We start from the raw sequence: 21,764 nt of genomic DNA, 5'->3' as shown, positions 1-21,764 counted from the left end.
TGCCGCAAGGCGATAGATTGATAGATTGGCGCAGGAAGGAGCTGAACGTCTGGTGTCGGATTATCCAACGTACAAAAACGACCAAATTCAAAGGCTATTCCGGATGAGTCGAGACCTATTCTTGCGCATCGTGGATAATAGGTCGTATGAATAAAAGCGTTTACTTTACTTTCCCCGTAAGAAAAGCACGGGAAAGTAAAGTAAACTCTTTTTATTCATACGGCCCAATGTTCAAGCTGCCAATGTGTACTTCGTCCAACGAACGGTTACAACTGGGAAGCTTGGTTTAACCACTCCCCAGAAATGCAAAGCAGCAATTCACCAGTTGGCCTATGGAAGCCCGCAGACGCAAATGATGAATAGGGTCTTTAGCCAAACATCAACCTAACTTTAACTGAACTTTAACATATAAACTCAACTTTGCTTTAACTTAACCAAATAAGGTGTCAAGCAATTTCTTGACACTCTAAGAACTTCCAAGAAGTTTCAAGAAGTTTCATAATCTTCTAAAAAGTTCCAAAAACTTCTTAAAAAGTTCCAAGAACATTCAATAAATTCCAAAAGCTTTCAACAACTTCCAAGAAGTTTCATAAACTGAAGTTTCCCTGAAGTTCCCTAAAAAAAATCATTTTACTTGATTTTACCTATAACTTATTACTGTAGCTCCAACTTTAACTAAACATAACTTTTATTAAACGTTTACTGAAATTGAGCTTAATTTTGAGTTCCAAGAACATCCAAAAGCTTTCAAAAAAATCCAACAAGATGTTGGAGCTTCTGACTTCCCTGAAGTTCTCTGGATATAACTTTAACATAACTTTTACTATACTTTAACTTAACTTTAACTGAACTTTATCTTATTAACTTATCATAACTCTAAGTTTGAATTAGCTTCTTCTTCTTCTTATTCGCATTTCAAGCTTATTGCTTAGTGCATATTAGCTTTTTGCGTGCTCTCAACTTAGTGTTCTAAATGCACTTCCACAGTTATTAATTGAGAGCTTCCGATGCCAATACCAATGCATGAATTTGTATATTGTGTGGCAAGCACAATGATGCTCTATGCTCAGGGAAGGCGAGAAAACTTCCAACCCGAAAGATTCCCTCGACCGGACCGGGAATCGAACCCGCCGCATCCGGCTTGGTAATACAGTGCCTTTACTGACTAGGCTATGAGGCCCCATAAGTTTGAATTATCTTCTATCTTTATCATAAAATTTACTTAATTTTAATATTTCATTAACTCTAACTAAACATTAACAAATGTTTTACCTTAACATGATTTTATATTTAATAAAACTATAACTAAATTATCACTAAACTTTTAGTAATTAACTAATTTAACTTAATCAAAGCTTGATTTTATCTTAATATTAGCTTAAGTTTAACAAAGATTTATCTTATTAACTAAACATAACTTTAAGTTTAACTAAACTTCAATTTATCTGTTTTTGAACTTTAAGCTCTTACGTACAGACGGCGTGTGAATAGAAAGAACAATTTGATTTATTTTAAGAAGAGCGGTAAAAAGGTTAAAAAAGGTATGAGATAGGGGAAATGGATGTAATGTCGGCCTAAACGCTCCTAATTTGGGCCCATACATAAATTCAGCAATCGGCTAAACTTATAATTTACCCCGAGCTCTGCACTAATACTTATGCATTACACAAACGTCAGAGAAGTCTATTAGGACGGTACTAATGGCTATTTTTGGTCGCTATTGAAAATTTAGTCGATTGCTGAATTTATGTATGGGCCCAAATTAGGAGCATTTAGGCCGACATTACAATACTTGTATACGTCCAAGAAAACCAATGAATTTACCAAATGTTCTGTACTAATACTTGTGCAATTCACAAACGTCAGAGAAGTCTATGATGCATTCATCTAGATAAAATTTATAAATAGCAGATTTTTAGCGATGGGCACAATCTTAGATCCATAGGCCAACATTAGAGCCATTTCCTCTACCATCTTGAAATTTCCACCGAAAAAAGCTTATAAATTTCCAAACATGAAAACATTTTTTTTTTTGATAAAAATCCATACAATTTTCACAGCTTTTCTTTTTGATAATTTTATTTTATGGTGAAAGCCTTCATGCAAATTTAGTTTCCAATTGTATTTTTAATGAATAATTGAAAAAAATTCGAGTAATTTTTGTAAATTGACTTTGACTTTGCAATGATCGGTTCAAAAGTTATAATTTTTTAAGTTAGTGGTGCCCAAGAAAATCGGAAAACTTTAACTAAGGTTTTCCGGAAAAAATGTTTTTTTTTTTAATTTACTTTTGTTAATACATCTATGAACTCTACCTATGGGCGAAGTTCAGATAAAAACGAAGACGCTTCGACCCAATTTGTCCGACAATTTAAAAAATCCCCTTAACTTAAATGTAACTAAACTTTATCTTAACCTTTACTACTTTAACTCTGTTTAAACTCTATTTATCTTTTACCAAACTTTAACGTAACTTTAACTTAATAATTTAACTTTATGTAAACTATTACTGAACTCTAACTTATTTTTAACTACGCCAACTTGAAAACAGTTGAAAAACACCAGTGAATTAAGAACTCATTCGCACAAAAATAGACAATAACAACAACAACAACAAACCGACGAAAGCGAGCATTTCGACAGTGAGCATGATAAAGTGACTGGATTGGGTATATAAATTAAGCCTCTTTAAACACCAAATTTAAATCGCTGAAAATCAGCAAAATTTTGCTGATTTTAGCCTTGATCAGCAAACGTTCCAGCAAAATAATGCTGTCATAATGACAAACTTTTACTGAAAATCAGCAATATTTCTTTACTGATCTTTTAGCCATTCAAAATTCTGACATTTGGCAACATTTTGCTGATTAAACTATTAAATTCAGTAAATTGAACTTCTTTTCACTATATGAGCTTCCAGCTTCTGTAAAAGATCGTTGATTCAAATATACGAATAATAACGATAAAATCGCCAGACTCTTTTCCAGGTATCATTTATTAAATATAACCAGTGTCCGAGCCAGTGTCCTTACCTACATAATTTTATTTATTTGTAGTTTTTTTTTATCTCTTCCTCCTCCTGCGGTTTGACCGGTGGTAAACGAATGCAAAAATACTTGCGACTGTGATGCTAACACTTTGACAGCTCTTTGACTGGGTGTTAGTTTATGTAAGCTGATTTTTTCGGTAAAAAATATCGTTTGCTGTTTTTCAGTAAAACTTTGGTTGGTTTGTATACGCGATGATCGATTCTCTCATCGATTTTCTCTTTGCATTGCTACAGCTTAGTAGAATTGGGCGATCTTGGATCGATCTTTTTCATCCCTTTTCGATCTTCAAAAAAAAGTGTTAAATTTTGTAATTGTATTTACATCGAAAAAACGATTTACTCTCACCTCAGACTGCATGGTAAATTTATCGAACATAACATCAACATCGCTCCCTACACTGACGTCACTATTTTCGTTTTCGATATTTACAAATACAGCAACATTTGAAGTAGTTGAAGATGCTAATTTCAAATAAAAGACTTAAGTGGTAATTTTTATACGATAGATGAGGAGATCAAAGTATAGAGTTGATAGTTCCGTTAGAGTACGGCAGTGTGAAAATTGTATTTAGAGAGTAGGAAACGAGCAAGGATAACTTTTTAGGAAGGTACAAATCGGTTTGATCATCTCTCTTTACCAAACTCCCCCGTTGGAGACGGATGGTGAGGGGTATTACCCCATCCACTAGCTTTCTACCCAATAGTAAGTTAGTTGCACCCAAAAGTAGGTAAACATGATTATACGCAACGTTGGGTTCCCACACTTTACTACCTCTGTTGGGTGGTTTGGTCCTCCGTTTTTGACAACATTAGAAGTAGAAAAGGAGACAAACTAGTCAAAAGTAGGTAAACGTGTTGGGTACTTTTTCCTTACCGTGCAGATGAAAAGATTTTTATAAGCAACAATACAGATTTGCTTTTGGAAACCCTGATTGCTAATAGACAGCGCTTAAGGGCCACCCACATTAGATCCGTTTGCGTTGCGTTGGCGTTAATTTGACAATTAGACAATAGATTCAGCTGTCATTTTACCGCAACGCGTCCGATCCGGATCTAATGTGCGTGGGCCTTTAGCAGCCCACCGTTACGGTTGGTTATTCTTACCAGGGTGGCCATACCTACCGATTTATCGGTAGTCCTACCGATTTTCGGGATGCCTACCAATTTCCGGGATGCCTACCGATTCACAGACGAAAGGTTCAAAACTACCGATTTTTCACTTTTCCTACCGAGAATCACAGATTTAAAGTAATTTTGAAAAATGTTCAATACATATGTTTTGTTTTACATGTAGTCAGTCAACTTGAACGAACGCCATGCGTTTTGCAACTTCAATCCAAACAGATGTGTTTTTTTTTGACGTAGGACTACGTCTTTGATTTCTATATGGGGGTACACTTTGTGAAAACCGAAAATGGAACATGTAACAAATTAAGAAAGATTTTGAACGTTAATAACTTAGCTGCCCCTGGTCCAATGTCAATAATTTTATCACCAATCGATCAGAAATATGGCTACGCATCGATAACAATGCTTCCGAATGTTGATTTCCAACAAGAAACTATTGAAAAACTGGTAAGTGTCCAGCATTGTCCAAAAGCGTCGAATTAACTAGCAAATCCACCAATTACCTACATCCATATGCTGCTTCCCCAGCACAGTCGTCAGAGAGTAGTAAGTAGACGAAACAAGTCGAAGTGGCATTCGCCTCCGATCCTCGGGCGCGTGCGAATAGGGAGGCTGGAATTGCGTAATATTTTACACACTCATCGCCATATTCAGAACCAAACGCAAATTCTTCGAGATAACCACCATCCGTGGTCTGGCTCGCCGTGGCGGTGTCTGACGTATCTCCGGTCTGATTTACGAGGTGTGCTGAAGGTGTTCCTGAAAAATGAGATCCGTGATGCTGTCACCTACACGAAACACGCCAAGCGTAAGCGGCCATGGATGTCATCTACGTTTTGAAGTGACAGAGACGCACTCTGTTTGGTTCGGAGGTTAAATCATCACCAACTTTGGCAACAAAACGGCTCTTTTCAGGGTCACTAAGCTTATTACATTAAAGAGTAGGAATAGAATTCGTCTGCCTGTTTGTCCATATTCAGAACCAATGATTACACAAAATGCTCATGTAATCAAACTGGAAGCAGGGGTACACATTATTTTGATCAACCTTGATCAACTTTGAATCGCCACGGCCGGATATTTTCGATGGAAGAAGCAACAATCTAGCATCTAATTCGACGAAGACGGCAGGAAACATTTGTGAAGCCGAGTTATTTACGAAAGAGAGTATCGATGAAGAGAATCGATCAATGTAGATAGGACCTATTGAAAAGTGACACGAGATTTGTTTTCCATACTGAGTAATGCTACCGACGCCAGAAAGGCAGCTCCCAGAGATGTTATGCCTTATAGAACATGCCGGTGGCGCTGACTGAGATTGGACCCAGGTCTGCTGGGATGAGAGGTAATCACGCTAACCACCGGTGCCGATATCTATCACGGCGAATGAGAACGACCCAAATTTGAGTTTAATTATCTCCGAAATAAGAAATAAAGTGCAGAAATTCAGCGATGAGTAAATTTGCCTCATGTTTTCCCAGGTTTTTCCAAGATTTTCCAGGGAAAAATTCCCGAATTTGAGAAAAGTAAAGATTGGATTCCTTCAGTCTATTGGTACTACTCCGAGACTGAATAATATTTTCGTCAATTTCCTCATTTTCTGGCAGATTTTTAGGTTTTTCCACAGGAAACTATGAGACAAATTTACTCATCGCTGAGTTCCTACACTTTTGGCGATTATGAGTGAACTAAACTCAAATTTGGGTCGTTCTCATTCGCCGTGTACGCAAAAAGAAAAGAGCCAGTATCGCTACTTGATAGCAAACTACTCATAATGGGAGGAGTCTTTGTAGCTTTTATACCACTTGGTTGCACATCATTCCGCTTTAACCTGAAAAGATATAAAGCAGCGCTGCTGTCTGGTATCAGCTCACTCTTTGCTCGACTGTTGAGCTGTTCAGTTCGTTTTCTTTTTCGCTCGAGTTCTCGTTTCGATTCGGTTTGTGCTGTCGCGTTGCGCCGTGGAAGCGTCGCCACCTTCGCGCGTTCTGGCAAGTTTACTGCAACTTGCCAACACGAAACAAATGGTGCGTAAACGTACCAATGATTCAGCAGCGGGCCCTTCAAAGAAGGTGGTAATCCAGCACAGCGCGTCGCAGGATGACGCCGGAAAACGGGTACTGCAAGCCAACCAGTTTGCGGTGCTCCCCGAAGAAAATGGCGATGGTGACGTCGTTCCCATCGCTGCAAGAGAGCGGATTCCCCCGCTTTTCACGCCGGAGAAGGATGTTGCCAAGCTGCGTGCCGAACTGGCAAAACACAAGCTGCTGCCTCGCTTCAAGCTTTGCAGCATCGGCACCAAAATCATGTGCTCCAGCCTGGAGGAGTACAATCAAACAGGATGTTTCCTAAAGGAAAACAACGTTGACTTCTTCACGCACGATCTGCCATCGAGCAAGCCACTGAAGATGGTATTGCGTGGATTACCGTCGTTCGAGGCGGCTGTGGTTAAATCCGAGCTGGAGCGGCTTGGGCTCAACCCTGAGGCGGTGTTCCCAATAAACCGGCGTTCCAACCACAACACCAGCTTCCGTGACCAGTTGTTCCTGGTGCACTTCACGAAGGGATCCACCAGTCTAGCGGCTCTGAGATCCAAAATCCGGGACCTGTTTCAGGTCATCATCAGTTGGGAGCATTACAAATCCCAACATCGTGATGTTACGCAGTGTATGAACTGCCTCTCCTACGGCCATGGCACCAAAAACTGCCATATGAAGACTATCTGCGGCAAGTGTGCTGGAACTCACTCGACTGCGTCCTGTGAGCAAGATGATGACATCGAGCCAACGTGTGTCAACTGCGGTGGTAACCACCAAGCCTCCAATCGCGGATGTCCCAAGCGAGTGGAGTTCATCAATATCCGTCGGAAGGCTACGATCAATAATCAGCCCGGTCGCCTCCGTAATCATCGTTCGCCTCCTGCACACACGGAAGTCCAGTACCCAGCTCTCCAGCCCCGTCGACATGTTCCGAACTTAGAACCACTTCCGCTCAACAACCAACAAGTCAAGCATGTGAGTATTCCTAACAATCGAACAGTCCAGCATCGTCTCGCTGCTGCTGCTGCCCAGCCAATGCCAGGTCCCTCCACCGCCCCTGGTTTATCATACGCTGGTGTTGTCTCAGGTGAGCCTGTCGACGATTCTCCGTTCACCTCGGAGGAACTTGTGACGCTCGTGGCCGAGGTCATCATCATCTTGCGCACCTGCAAGACTCGATCTGAACAGCTTCATGCTGCCCTGTCCCTTGTCACTAAGTATGGACCGTGAAGCCATCAAGATCGTAAATTGGAACGCTTGCTCCTTGAAGAGCAAAAACATCGAGTTTGTTGAGTTTCTCAATGAACGAAACATCGACATTGCCATCATAACTGAAACCCACCTGAAGCCTGAAACAAACGTCTACCTTCCCGATTTCCGGCTCGTGAGGCTAGATCGAACCAACTCTGGAGGAGGAGGAGTGGCTATTACAATAAGGAGAAACATCTGCTGTCGACTGATGCCCAGCTTTCAGCTGAAGATCATCGAAGCCGTAGGGGTGGAAGTTTCTACTCCTATCGGCCCCATCACCATCGTCGCGGCTTACTGCCCCAAACAAGTCAACATCAGGGACGGATCGGCAGCAGATCTGCGACGAGATATTATCAAGCTAACACGACGACGGGAAAACTTTATCATCGCTGGTGACCTGAACGCCAAACATCAAGCTTGGGGCAACAATCGGCGCAATCAAAACGGCACCATCCTGAACAACGACCTGCAGGAAGCGCAGTACAACATCTTGAGTCCGGAAACTCCCACCCGGTTGAGTCGGTCCGGTGTTCACGCTACCATCGATATATTCATCAGCAACATGGGCAACAACATCGCTCAACCTATCACCTATCAGGAACTCAGCTCGGACCACTACCCAGTGGTGACTGAGGTGGGATCCTCCGTAAATCGATTTGAAGCTTTCCGGCGCAACTATCATCGTGTTGACTGGGGTCAGTTCCAACATTGCGTCGACACCGCTATAGACTACGATGTCCAACCGGAATCGTCCGAAGATGTTGACCGGTGTCTGCGCTCCATCGATCAAGCAATTTCCCGGGCCAGGGAGCTACATGTGCCAGTATCCAGACAGGTGAGTAACACTCTGAACCTTGACAGGCCTACTAAAGACCTCATTAGACTCCGCAACACGATCCGTAGGCAGTTCCAGCGTACTGGGCTGCCTAATCTGAAGACCAATTGCAACCGTTTGAGCAAAATCATCCAAGCCAGGATGGTGGATCTCAGAAATATCGATTTTGCAAACAAGATTCGCTCTCTCCCAGATTGTGCTAAGCCATTCTGGAAAATCGCAAAGATTTTGAAAAATAAGCCGAGGCCAATTCCTCCCCTTTCCTCTCCTAACCAAAATTCGGACCCATCTTTACTAATAACCCCATTTGAAAAGGCCAATGCTCTTGGACAACACTTTGAAAATTCACATAACCTTGGCCATGCCATGGTGAGTCCCCACGAGCCTGCAGTATTACAGGCAATGGCTAGTGTCGCTGCCACCCCCGTAATTGTCCCTGACGAAAGTAGAATATCGGCTGATGAGGTGATAGCAGCGATTAAATCAACAAAGAACATGAAGGCCGCTGGTGTCGATGGAGTGGTCAACCTCGAGCTGAAAAACTTGAGTGTTGACTTCTTCAAGCACCTTGCAGTGGTCTTCAACAAGTGTTTAATGCTTGGCTACTTCCCTGCATGCTGGAAGTTAGCCAAAGTTATTCCAATTCACAAACCTGGCAAAGACCCTACCAGTGCCAAAAGCTATCGCCCCATCAGCCTCTTGTCCTCCATCTCGAAGCTATTCGAAAAATTGATACTCAGCCGTCTGCTGGTGTTTTCAAATGATAATAACATCTTTCTCAAAGAGCAATTCGGGTTTAGGAAAGGCCACTCTACCATCCACCAACTCGCACGGGTTACTAACATCATCAAGCGGAACAAGTCCGTTTCCAATACATCTGCCATGGCATTGTTGGACGTCGAGAAGGTGTTCGACAATGTCTGGCATGATGGTCTAGTGTACAAGCTGCATCGATACAACTTTCCGAACTACCTCGTGAAGATCATCAAAAACTACTTGTCGGGCAGATCATTCCAGATCTACTTGAACAATGTCTCCTCTGATACGTTCAACGTTGATGCAGGGGTCCCTCAAGGTAGCCTGCTTGGGCCTATCCTATTCAACATTTTCACGTCAGACGTTCCTCCCCTGCCGGGTGGTGGTATCCTGTCAATGTTCGCAGATGACACCTCCATCATCTATAAGGGTCGAGTGATCCGTGCTCTGGCGAGTAAACTACAATCAGGCCTGGATGTTTTGCCCGACTATTTTAGGAGCTGGAAGATTTGTATCAATGCAGCTAAAACACAAACCATTCTGTTTCCACATTCGTATTCACCTCGGCTTGTTCCGCCTGCTAACGTCAAGATCCATCTTGATAGCACTCCCATTGAATGGTCGAGTGAAGTAGTCTACCTTGGTCTCACCCTCGATAGCAAATTGCTATTCCGATCCCATGTGGACAAGACATCCACCAAGTGTAACATCTTGATCAGGTCGCTCTACCCTCTGATAAACAGGAAGTCCACCCTGTCCCTCAAAAACAAGCTTGCTGTCCACAAGCAAATCATTCTGCCGGCTATTGAGTATGGTATGCCAATCTGGGAGAGTTGTGCAAAGTGCCACCACTTAAAGCTTCAGAGGATCCAAAACAAGATCCTCAGAATGATCCTTAACAGCCCACCGCGAACTCGTAATTCTGAGATTCACCACCTGGCCGGTCTTCAAACACTCGAGGAGCGAAAGACTTCCACGCTGGAAAGGTTCAGAGTCGCCTGTCTGCGATCAAACCACCAGATCATTCTTGATTTGGCAACCTAGTTTCAGTAGTTAGGTGCTCAAGTAGGTAGGTTATCAAATTTTTAAATTCAAACCAAAACAATCCCACAAAGGGTATCCTGTAAATTAGCGCTAAACGCAATCATCACATTAGAATAACCAATTAACTAGAACAAAGATGAAGAGCCAAAGGCTAACCAATTGAAATGTTAAATCAAATGTTGAAACATAAAACCCAGAAAATAAACGTAAATTTTACTACTACTGGTATCAGCTCATTTTCACTTCGGACGGCGTGGTCAGCAATAGCAACAGTAGGAAGGTGGTGGATAGTCCACTCTGCTATAACACAACAAGCAACAATTGACTGGTCGTGGCAAATCGTCATCGCAAATTCTTCGAGATAACCACCATCCGTCGTCTGGCTCGCCGTGGCGGTGTCTGACGTATCTCCGGTCTGATCTACGAGGTGTACTGAAGGTGTTCCAGGAAAATGAGGTCCGTGATGCTGTCACCTACACTAAACACGCCAAGCGTAGGTGGCCATGGATGTCCTTTTCAATAAAACGGCCCTTTTCAGGGCCATCAAGCTTACATCAGTAAAGAGTTGGAATAGAATTTATCTGTGCTTGTTTGTCCATATTCAGAACCACAAGCCCCCAACGACCACTCAAACTTGGAAGCAGGGGCGCAGGTGATTTTGATTGATTCTCTTAATCAACTATCTTTTTGAAAAAGATTACTACAAATTTGGTACGCCTACAATCCAAAAACGGAAAGAATTGAGATAATAGATAATTTATCAATTAAAAGAACTAAATGCTTTTCACATTTTTCCGTCCACTAGCGGTCCTACGTCAAGCTTCCGTTCGTGCCCCTAGGCACAGACCCTTCTACTTTTTTAACTTTTAATCGACTTACTCTGTCTGTATCCTAGCGGAGATGCTCCCTTTTTTGGTTCCGTATTCCGTTCGTCCTACTCACACTTACAAGGGATATTCAAAATAACTAGGCAAATTTCTGGTCAATTCTGGAGTGTTGATACTTTGTCAAATATGGTCCGATTTTCATTCTTCCAAAAGCATTCGGAAGGAAATGGAAAACTAATCAAATTTCATGGTGTGGCAATGGAAGTGACCACGGTTGCCATATACCGGAGATGTTCCAGGTTTCCGGAGGGAAGTCCAAATTGCTAAATATGTGATGAATTTTTCTCAGGGTGTCCGTTACTAATCTGTGTTTTGTTCATACGCTAAAAATATAACCATTTTCAAAGCGAATGACGCACCAAGAGCTAAAATTGGCCCCGAAATGAACCGAGATATGACCATTTTCCTAGACCCGATCCTGACGGAGGGTTCTGAGTGCGGTCAGTTCGTATATTCACTCAAAACATGCCGTGTGACACGTCTTTCTTCAGTAGGATTTCTAAAAACTTTAAATGGATCATTGACCACATTGGCCACTTGCGGAGCCACCGGAGTGACCCCGGGGGAACCTGTACTAGGGAACGAATTTTGTTTTTATACAAACATTAAAAAATATCCTACGAATCGAAGTAGGCAGCGCTGCGAAAATGACGTGTTTTGTTTTGCTGCGTCGTTTTCGTTCTTGTGAAAATGTGGAAAATTTACAATTTCAGTGTTAAAAAGTGTTAATTGAATGTACAGAAGTTGTGTTGAAAAGTGCATTAAGTGAAAATCATCAAATCCTTCCCTTTCCATTGCATGAGGTGCCCTCCGTTCCGAATAAAGCGCAGCAACGTTCAGCTAAGTTTATTTGCCTTTTAGTTCCTCTTTCCTCTATAACAGCACTTCCCAGCGTGCGGCCTGCGGCCCGGACGTGGTCTCTGGATCTCAGCAATGATATAACTCTAGTGGAATTTTGTTCATCATTATGAGTTTTAGCCCAGGAGGAATCAGAAATATTCAAAGATGCAGCCATTTAAAAAATACAAGATTAGGAAGATTGGACAGGACTTATCCCTCTAAATTGAGACGATCATTTAAATTACTAAATACCCGTCAATCTTTTATCTAGAGGCTATTTGAGCTACGGTCTAACTCCCGGGTCCAAGCTTCTTGCGTTCATAAGAACTTATTTAATACATAATGCCACTGCCAGACAGTGGGAGTTAGATTGTAAACAAACACACGTGGCATGGCAGCCGTTTGAAATGTCATTGACCAATTCAAACGGGGAAATATTCCGCCAGAATTAAGGAGCGAGCTTTTCCATGATTTCTTGGATTCTCAGGACTATCCCGCACGGCCAATGAGATCAACTTAAATTTGAGTTTAGTTTGCTCATAATCGCAAAGAGTGCAGAAACTCAGCGATGAGTAAATTTGCCTCATGTTTTCCGTTGGAAAAACTCAAAAAAAAAAATGGCAAAGGTTTTCTTAGTCTATGAAGACTGAGAGAATCCAATCTTTACTTTTCTCATATTCGGGAATTTTTTTTCCTGGAAATCCTGCAAAAACATGAGCAAATTTACTCATCGCTGAATTCCTGAACTATTTCCGATTTATGAGTAAACTGCACAACCGTTTAAGCAAACTCAAAATTCGCTTCTTCTCGTATACAGGTAGATTTTATACATAATACCACTGCCAGACACGAGTGTGATTGTAGATACATACAGTACATACAATAAATGAACGAATGAAAAATTGCATCAGTCAAATGTGTCAAAATTAGTCTGTTTTTTTTTATAAAATCTTTATTCTAATCCTAACATATAAACATGTCTTACAAGCTAAGCTATTCTAAACTAATTATAGGCATTTATTTCTAAGAAGAATTTGAAGCTAGGCAAGGAGATCATATGTCGTTCTGTTTCCAAAATATATTGACTAAACTGAACAAATTTTCTTAGAATCATAATTTTGTCATCCCTGCTAAACTCTACTAAGGTTGGAGCAATCAAACTGGAAAAGGTTAAGAAGCGCATTAAACGAGGATCAAATCTGTTTAGTAAATGTCTAATAAAATAGTTCCATGACTGATTGACCGAAAAACGTTTACAAAATATATGCTCAAGATCTTCGAGGAATCCGCATGATAAGCAATTAGGGTTGTCAGCAATACCTATGCGATACAAATGAGCTCTGTGATCAATTTTCCTATTATAAAGTAAATTAGGAATAGATTTTTCATTTGAGTTCAGGTTCTTTAAGTTAATATTATTCCAGACACGTGGCCAATTGTTTTGTTCTTTAGTTTCAATAGTTGGTCTAGGCAATGATCCAATTTTATCAGAATATAGTTTTGTCATAGAAAAAGGTTGTGTTAGATCATGTTCGTAAAACAAATTCATGAAAGAAGGATACATATGTGGTAATATAGTAACAGGTTTCCTAATGACTACTGACTACTGATATTAGGCAGAATATAATTTTTCAACAAACACGTGTCGGTCGAATTAGGATTTATCCCAGGCTACTATTCTAGAAAAACGTAATTGATAGATATTGGGCGGAACGCGTCGGAATGTTTAGAAAAATAGGGCGCACGCTTGATCCGGTTTAAGATACATTGTTGACTGCTTTCGGGAACATGATTTCATTTTAATAACTTGTTTACTTGTTTAACCAGGGCTTAAGCAATCGTCACGTTGGTCATAGCTTGTTATGATAGCCTAAACAATGCGTAAAGAGCAAACCGCGAAACATTGAACGTCGCGTGAAAGTGGAACTTAATGAAGGCCTAAGTGCTTTTTCGTAACTTTTAGTTTTCGGATTAGAAAAATCATCGGTTGCAGGACAGTGTTACCGATTTATATTGGATAATCCAAAGCTATGTTGATCATTATAACATTAAATTTTGAATAAAAAATGATAAGACAATCTTATTCAAATGTCGTAATAATACCTCTGACCAAGGAAAAATTATTTATATAGTTTTCATAAAAGTTGACGATACAAATACTAATGAGGAAAGGAATTCCGCATTTCCTTTTCCCAAGTCCTTTTCCTCTCCTTCCCTTCCCTTCTTCTCTTTTCAGAAAGCGAGTAATGGCGCTATAACCATATGCCATATAGGGCTAGGACAAGAGTTAGTGCTCAGGTCCCAACCGCTAGAAGAAAATGGTAGCGAGCAAGGGCGCTATAACCTAGGCGAATACAGCATTCCCTCCGTATAGGTTACGTCCGCACACCGCTCTCTGTTGTCCTTCGACTGAGGTCGGCTGGATCGATTGAGGGATGGCAGTGGGTTGGCGGTGCCGTATACGCTTGTACGGAGGGAGGACTGTACGCTCGAACACAAGGGGTAAATACCTGTGTTCCATCCCAGGAGATCGGACAACCAAGGAGTGTACATTAACTTTCTTAGCTCTGTCACTCCCAACGATTTATATAGCCTATTTTCAAATCCTGCATACGGAGCGGTTGGTACGGTATGTCCCCGCTCTTTGATTACCTGTGGATTAAATGTTAACCACTGTCTATACTTATTAAGTAGACATGGTAAACATTCACTTCCACAAAAATTAACTAAACGCTACACAGTAGGCCTGGCCGCTTTATTGTTTGTTTCACATCCTTGATGTGCAGCAGGCATTAATAATGACAAGAAAAATGATAGATGTATCATTTTCCAGGATTCTTTCAAGTACTGGCTGTGTATGTGTAGACTAGACTAGACTAGACTAAACATTAAAAAATATCCTACACACTTACAAATATCTAATTTTACACGTGACGGAGTCCGTCTTTGAAATAAAAGATGAGTCGTGACAAACATGTCATGTAATATTAAGTGCGCCGAAGCTGCATAGTTTGTTGCTCGACGAAAAATACGTTTGATTGAGCTACATTTTGCGTCTGTTATGACTCAAATTTATGTCAAAATTGACGCTCGTATATGTCACTCGCAGAGCACCTAAATTTACATGTTGCTTTCTAGGTGTGTATAAATTAATAAATAAAAATTGATAAAGTGTTCATTTTAGCAGATTTGTAGATGACATTCCAATCGATTGGCTTGCTTTGAATTAATGGCCAATTTCTATTGAGAAAGTTATAAGTGGTCAAAACTTGACCACATTTCGTAACGCGGTTGATTTTGGTTTTTGGAAATTGCACTTCCAATATGTTGCCGAAAGACGTAATCCTCCGTCAACATAGCGGCTGCAGTAAATCATTATATCAGTGATTTTGTCAAATTATCTTAACAAAAATAGTTGAAATTCTTATTACAGATTACCAAACGTATCCCATGGCAATTTAATGCTCACTGCGTTTTTATGACCATTTCTTCGACTATATTTTATACTTTATTGCAATACCTTTCGTGGACCTTTCATTGCATGGTAATGTTTGTTTGCTTTGCACTATTGGTAGTCGGTTTGACAGTTCAATAGGTAGACTTGGCTGTGAAATTCACAAACGTCAGAGAAGTCTATACACCAACTCTAGATTTGACAATCCAATGTGTGAGGTTGAAGGACTGATGGCTCCTTCCCCCGCTCACAAAGGTTATAAGTTTCGGGAAGCCTTCTTAAGACGGCCTACCAATAAGTACCAATAAAAGTTTAGAGAAGCTACCGATATTAAAAAAAAATCTGGTAACTTGCATGCGGACGGTTGTGAATACAAGTCATGAAGGATTGAGCTGTTGACTAGAAATTTATTTTCAAGCGTGTAGAGGGCTAGCTGTTGAATGAAGCAATTTGGGTTTTCACTATAACCGAATTGATTGTCTACGTGGCAGTGGCAGTATTACACTAGTTCGGAGCCTGGAAGGTTTGCCATAGCCAGGCATGGAAAATCATTTGCATTCATTGCGTGCATTCATTTACATTCATTTGTCCCTAACTTTTTTCAACAACAGAATTCCGCAAAATAATGTATGAAATTTTTGTAGGCTTTGTTATTAACTACAACTTCTGTTAACAACTTAAATCCGTATCTCTTATGCATGACAAACCAGAGCGAACAGAAGCCACTACTGTTTTTCAGTGAATGTATTTTACATTCACTGAAAAACAGTAACAAGTTCTGCCTGCTCTAGTTCGTGATGCATAAGAGATACAGATTTGAGTTGTCGGCAAAAGTTGTAGCTAATAACAAAACCTACAAAAGCTCTATACATCATTTTGTGGAATACTGTTGCTGAAAAAATTAGAGGCAAATGAATGTAAATGAATGCATGAAATGAATGTAAATGATTTTCCATGCCTGGCCATAGCAGCAAATGTTCGTTGATAGGAAACTCCTCCATACGACAGAGACGTTTATATTCCTCCTTGAATACTTCATAGCACAAGCGCTGGGCTTCACCTGAGCAAAATGGTAACGCTCTCTGGTAGATTCACTGTGTATTCATCATCTGAATTGAAACTAGAAGGAACTGCGAAGTGTTGTTCTTCGGCTCGTCAGAATCTAATTTCTCTACTTCTCGGAATTGTTCAACTGCGTGTCAGGAAAACAAACAAGTGGTGATTGAAGTTGCGAGAAGACGTATCCGAAACAATCCTCTGGCACGGCCATTGATTCTTGAAGCTGCCGTCAGTGATAGCGGTGGCGTTGATGTTGGAATGATTTTAAGCTTCGGCCATACGTTACCATCATCATGGCTTATAGTACGCTCAGACTACAGAGTTATAACATGTTATAGCGCTATCTTGATGGTGGTTTCTGTGTTGCAATTAGTTGACAACCGTTATAACATGTTATAACTCTCCAGTCTGGACAGCGTTTTAGCCATGAGTTTCACCCTTCCGAGCATGACCAAGCGATAGGATGGTTATTTATTCTTGAAGCCACCGTGAACTCACTTTCATGCACTTCTTTCTAATAATTGCGTAGAGCGATAGAAACTCAACTGAAAAACACCAAGAGAACAATTGAAAACACTAAACACTTGATAAACTTTCATCAATACCAGAACGTTACCATGGCCGTTCAAACAAACGTATAAACGGAGCTGAAACTCGTAATGTTTACATCAGCTGTAGATAACTGACGTATAATCGAACCAAAGAGCCAAAAACACCGGCTTCAAGCAAAGTGTCCTTGGATGCCTTTTGCGCCACCGGAGTGATCCGAAACTGGTCTTTTGGAGCGGTCGTAGTTGATCATCGAACGGTATCTGCTCGGGCAGCAGAATGAACGGAAAATGCTCAGCGCCGATGATCAAATCAAACCAGGACTAAGCTAGAACTGTAGATCGGCTAGTGGTAAATATTTTGGTGTTTTAAAAGGACCTATGTCAACCGTCTTTGTTGGAAGATTTAGCGTAAGATTTGGTAGCACCAGGCAGTCCAGCGGGAATGTTCGTGAACCAAATCATGAACTGTGTATCGTTCGTTGACACCAGCTTGACCGATGCCACTCACAGGCATGTTAAGTTAAGTTTTCTTTATTAAGGAGGCTTTCAGTCTGGGGCTGGTTTACCTCCAGGACTAACAGGCATGTTGACCATTGTTCGGTTGATTGATAAACGTTGGTACAGTGACTCGGATATGAAGCTTGATTGCAAGCCACTATCCAAAAGAACACGAGCAACATAACAATTTCCTCGATTGTCGTGGACATTCACTAGAGCAGTAGACAAGATTACTGTGCATTTACCAACGTTGATTGGTGTGACGGATTGACTGGAGGTAGAAGGAGGTATGACTGTAACCCGACGAAGGCACATGGGGTGCAACTTCCGACGGCGGCAGAACGAAAACGAACGATCGATCGAAGCGACAGCGGAGTCGTTATGAAGCGAAACCGAAGGAGAATGCAAAAGTTTGGGATTTGATGCAAGCAGTTGTTGCAGCATTGGGCTTGCAGCTTCAGTGGTTTGGGTGTGTGGTGGAGCTTCAGTCGCAATCATGGATATAGACGATGGGAGATGAAGCAACGTGTGGTGCTTCTTTTGACAGTACAATTGATGCATAGGTTCTGTTTCTTAACGAAATCTAAACGTTAATGTGGTGTTTGGTCATGAAATATGCTCATGTTCAATGTGATCCAATATAATTTGTAAAAGAGGAAGTGCACCAGGTTTAGTACTGCTTTAATTTGCGCCAAGCCAAAACTGGTACTATTGGCTATTAAGGATTGTACCATAACTAATCCATATACCATAGTTGGAACACTTATCCTATAAATGTTTGGAAATTTTCCATGATTCTAGACCAATACATTTTTAATACTACTCACTTTGAAAAAATCATCTGAATTTAGGTGCTCTTAGAACACTTAGAAATAACAAATTTTACACGTGACGGAACTCATCTTTGACATAATAGATGAAACATAAACAAGCATGTCATGTAAAATTAAGTGCTCCGAGACTGAAAAGTGCTTTGCTCAACGAAAAGTACGCTTGACTGAGCTATATTTCGCGTCTGTTATGACTCAAATGTATGTCAACATTGACGCTCGTATATGTCACTCTCAGAGCACCTAAATTCAGATGATTTTTTCTAAGTGTGCAGATAAAAATATTTTGTAATTATCAACTACAAACTGGAGTAGGTTTTTAAATACGAAATTACATTTCATAAGTAATTCAATTAATGAAATTGACCCGTTCATGTAAAATGATAACGGTATTAGTTGAAAACTCAATTAATATCAATTGAAATTAACACTGTCTGGGAAAAACACAGATACATGTAAAACTCAATTCAAATTAGCTAATTATTAAATACTTTCACGTAAAATCAAAGACAGAAAATACATAAATGTGCCAAATGTAAATTGAAAAAAAGTTTTGCTGTGTGCAGGATTTTCAGGTACTCACAATTTAATAATAAGGAATAATTTCAATTTTCCAGGTCGAAGACAACCTTCCCGCATCGCAGCAGCGAACATTCAACTCTGAACTTCTCCCGACGGCTCCCGGTTCGCCCAAAGCCCTAAACATCACCAACAGCAACGTAACGCTGGCTTGGTCCCGCAATGCACCGCTGGACAAATCCCGTTCCCTCACCTACACCATAGAACAATTTAGCCCGGACGGCAACTCCCAAGACAACCCGGCCGAAAGTGGTTGGCAAATCTCCCTGCGCCAGCTGGCTGGCAACACTGCCACCGTCACCGGCCTCCGTCCGGAAACGTCCTACATTTTTGTCGTTCGAGCGGAAAATGCGTACGGGTTTTCGGCCCCCTCGTCCGTCTCGGTGCCAATCCGAACGCTTTCGTCGGACGACCGCGTCACCGTGCCGGAGGAGCTGGAAAGCGCACGGAACGTTCTCAGCGGGAAGGTAGGTGTCATCATCATTAATGTTATCTTTTTCGACGTTCGTTGATGTCCTTTGGGGTGGAGGGAGGTGTGTACTAGATGGACATGGCTCACTTGTTGTGATTTATTAGTTGACCTATATTACGACGATGACGGGTTTCGAGCGGACGCATATGTGCGATGAAGTTTGAGATGGATCTATTCCGAATGTGCAGGGGTGGAACTAATTTCACAGAATGATAAATGCGATGTGGCTTTCTACAGATGGCTCATATGTGCGTCGTATATGTAGCATGATGGAAGCAGTCTTTCGGGGACCGGATTGACTGACAGATGACAGTCATTTTGTGGTTTTTCCATTTAACGGCCACATCCTTGTGATGAGTTGCCAGGGTTGATGAAATTGGATTTTCTTTAAGGACAACTCAAGGATGGGAGCATCTGATTAAATGAATTTGAAATTGATATCGATGATAGTTTTATGATAACTAAACTGGTTTACAACATCCGATTATTCTCTTGCTCAGATTCTCGAACTGATCGACATCATCCCGCTGTCGTCCACATCGGTTCGGCTGGAGTGGCTCCTGCATGTGAGCAGTTCGGAGCAGTACGTCGAAGGGTTCTACGTACGCTACCGGGAGCTAGACTCGAAAACCCAGCGCTACTCGATGCTATCAATTCCGAACAACGAAATCGAGCAGCACATTATCACCAATCTGTCCAAATTTACCAAGTACGAATTCTTCCTAACGCCGTACTTCAAAAACCTAGAAGGTCAACCGAGTAATGCCCGAATTGTACAAACGATGGAAGATCTGCCGTCGGCTGCGCCTGGCAACATACAAACCGGTATGCTAAACCTGACCGCTGGGTGGGTTCGATGGAGTCCACCAGCGAAGGATCAATTGAATGGTGTCCTGCAGGGCTACAAGATCCAAGTCAAGGTGGGGAATATATCGAAGCTATTGGCCCAGATGACACTGAATGCGAGTACGACATCGGTGATGCTGAACAACCTGACAACAGGATCGAGCTACAGCATTCGGGTAGGGGCGTTCAACCGAGTTGGCCTTGGACCATACTCGAAACCGGTGCATCTGGTGATGGACCCATCGTTTGTGATCGTTCCTCAAGGAGTTCACAATAGCTACAATGAGTACGAAAATTTTCGCCATCATAACTTTCTGCACGAGACGTGGTTTATGATCTTCGTGGTGCTGTCGTTGTTCGTAATCCTGCTGTTTACGATCATCGGTGGGGTGATCTTTTTCAAGCGTCGACAAGGTTTGGGTAAACCAGTTGTGACGGTTCCGATCGGAGCGAGACGGGATTTGCCGAACCTAAGCGTTTCGCGGAAGGACAATGGGATTTGGATCGACCGCGGTTGGAGAACCTGCGATACCGATAAGGACTCGGGTTTAAGTTCGATTAAACTGTTGGAAGGGAATCAGATCTATCCGAATCAAGCGATGTCCGATGGTGGTACGGATTACGCCGAGGTAGACCCAAGAGGAGTTACGTCGTTTTACAACTGTCGAAAGGTAAGATCGGTGGGTGTTGGATGGTATTGGGTGACCAAGTAACATGATCATTTGCTTCCACAGTCTCCGGAGAGTCCAACTCCTTATGCTACTACCATGCTCATCAACGGGATTCCTCACAGCGAGAACGGTGACCTGAGCTATCAGGGTCACGATACCTTCTCGTCGACGTCTTCCAGTTTCCGGTCGTTCTACGGATATCCAAGGCCACCGAATGGGAATCAAGGTAACTGAAGATCTTCTTTTATTTTTGCAACAGCTTCTGAGTCCTACATTTTCAACAGTCCCACCCAATTGGGTTGACTACCTGCCGCCACCACCGGAGCATCCACCACCGGCTCCGCAGCCATTGGACATCAACCATCTGAATCACGTGTATCCGTCGGAGCTGGTCGGTACCATGTCCAGTTCCCAAGCTAGTTCCTACTGTTCGCGACGTACCAGTGGCTACAAGTGAGACCTCGCCACCGCTCGCATCAACAATCACTACCTGATCAGTCCAACGGATGCCTTCCCGCCGATCCATTTCTACTAGCGATCGCCAAAGGCGGGGGGCGTCCGGTAGAGACAAGATGTTAACAACAATCACTTTCGTGGATTTAAATTGCATGCAGTAGAGGGAGGGGAACGGCCTGCTGTACGACGATCACTTTGAAGTTCCCCCCCAATAAGTTCCGCGAAAGAAAGTTAATACCACGACGATTACGGGCTGGAAGCAATTGAGCCCTTTTGGTGAGGCGATCTTCGATGAAGATTTTCGAACGAGAATCTAAAGCTCTTTGTATCTCAACAGGTTGCCAGATAGCACATTCTCCGAATTGGACATTCCCGCTGCTGATGGGAACGATTCTTGCGATGAAAACGTGCTGCTGTAGCAGGAAGATCTCATTCACACCAATCAATGGGAGCTAGGTCCTCCCGAATGGTGAGTCTTCGCCCATCAAAGTGCCATTGCATCAATCCTTTAAAATTAAA

The 21,764-nt window shown here is 41.8% G+C and overlaps 1 protein-coding gene across 1 annotated transcript in view; it reads left to right on the top strand.

The window, feature by feature from the left end:
- LOC135709443 (roundabout homolog 1-like) overlaps positions 1–21,764 on the top strand; it is a 380,698-nt gene extending 358,934 nt beyond the window's left edge. Inside the window, exons 10-14 of the mRNA XM_065231778.1 lie at positions 18,839–19,267; positions 19,773–20,789; positions 20,853–21,015; positions 21,074–21,521; positions 21,583–21,764. Coding sequence (XP_065087850.1) covers positions 18,839–19,267; positions 19,773–20,789; positions 20,853–21,015; positions 21,074–21,246 — 1,782 coding nt within the window. The 3' untranslated portion in view covers positions 21,247–21,521; positions 21,583–21,764. The remainder of the gene's footprint in view (positions 1–18,838; positions 19,268–19,772; positions 20,790–20,852; positions 21,016–21,073; positions 21,522–21,582) is intronic.

This window comes from Ochlerotatus camptorhynchus, unplaced genomic scaffold (genome assembly GCF_037179485.1).
Source record: "Ochlerotatus camptorhynchus isolate MF236.1 unplaced genomic scaffold, CSIRO-AGI_Acam_v1.1 ptg000361l, whole genome shotgun sequence".
Classification (NCBI taxonomy): Eukaryota; Metazoa; Arthropoda; class Insecta; order Diptera; family Culicidae; genus Ochlerotatus; species Ochlerotatus camptorhynchus.
This window is presented reverse-complemented; position numbering and strand designations above follow the sequence as displayed.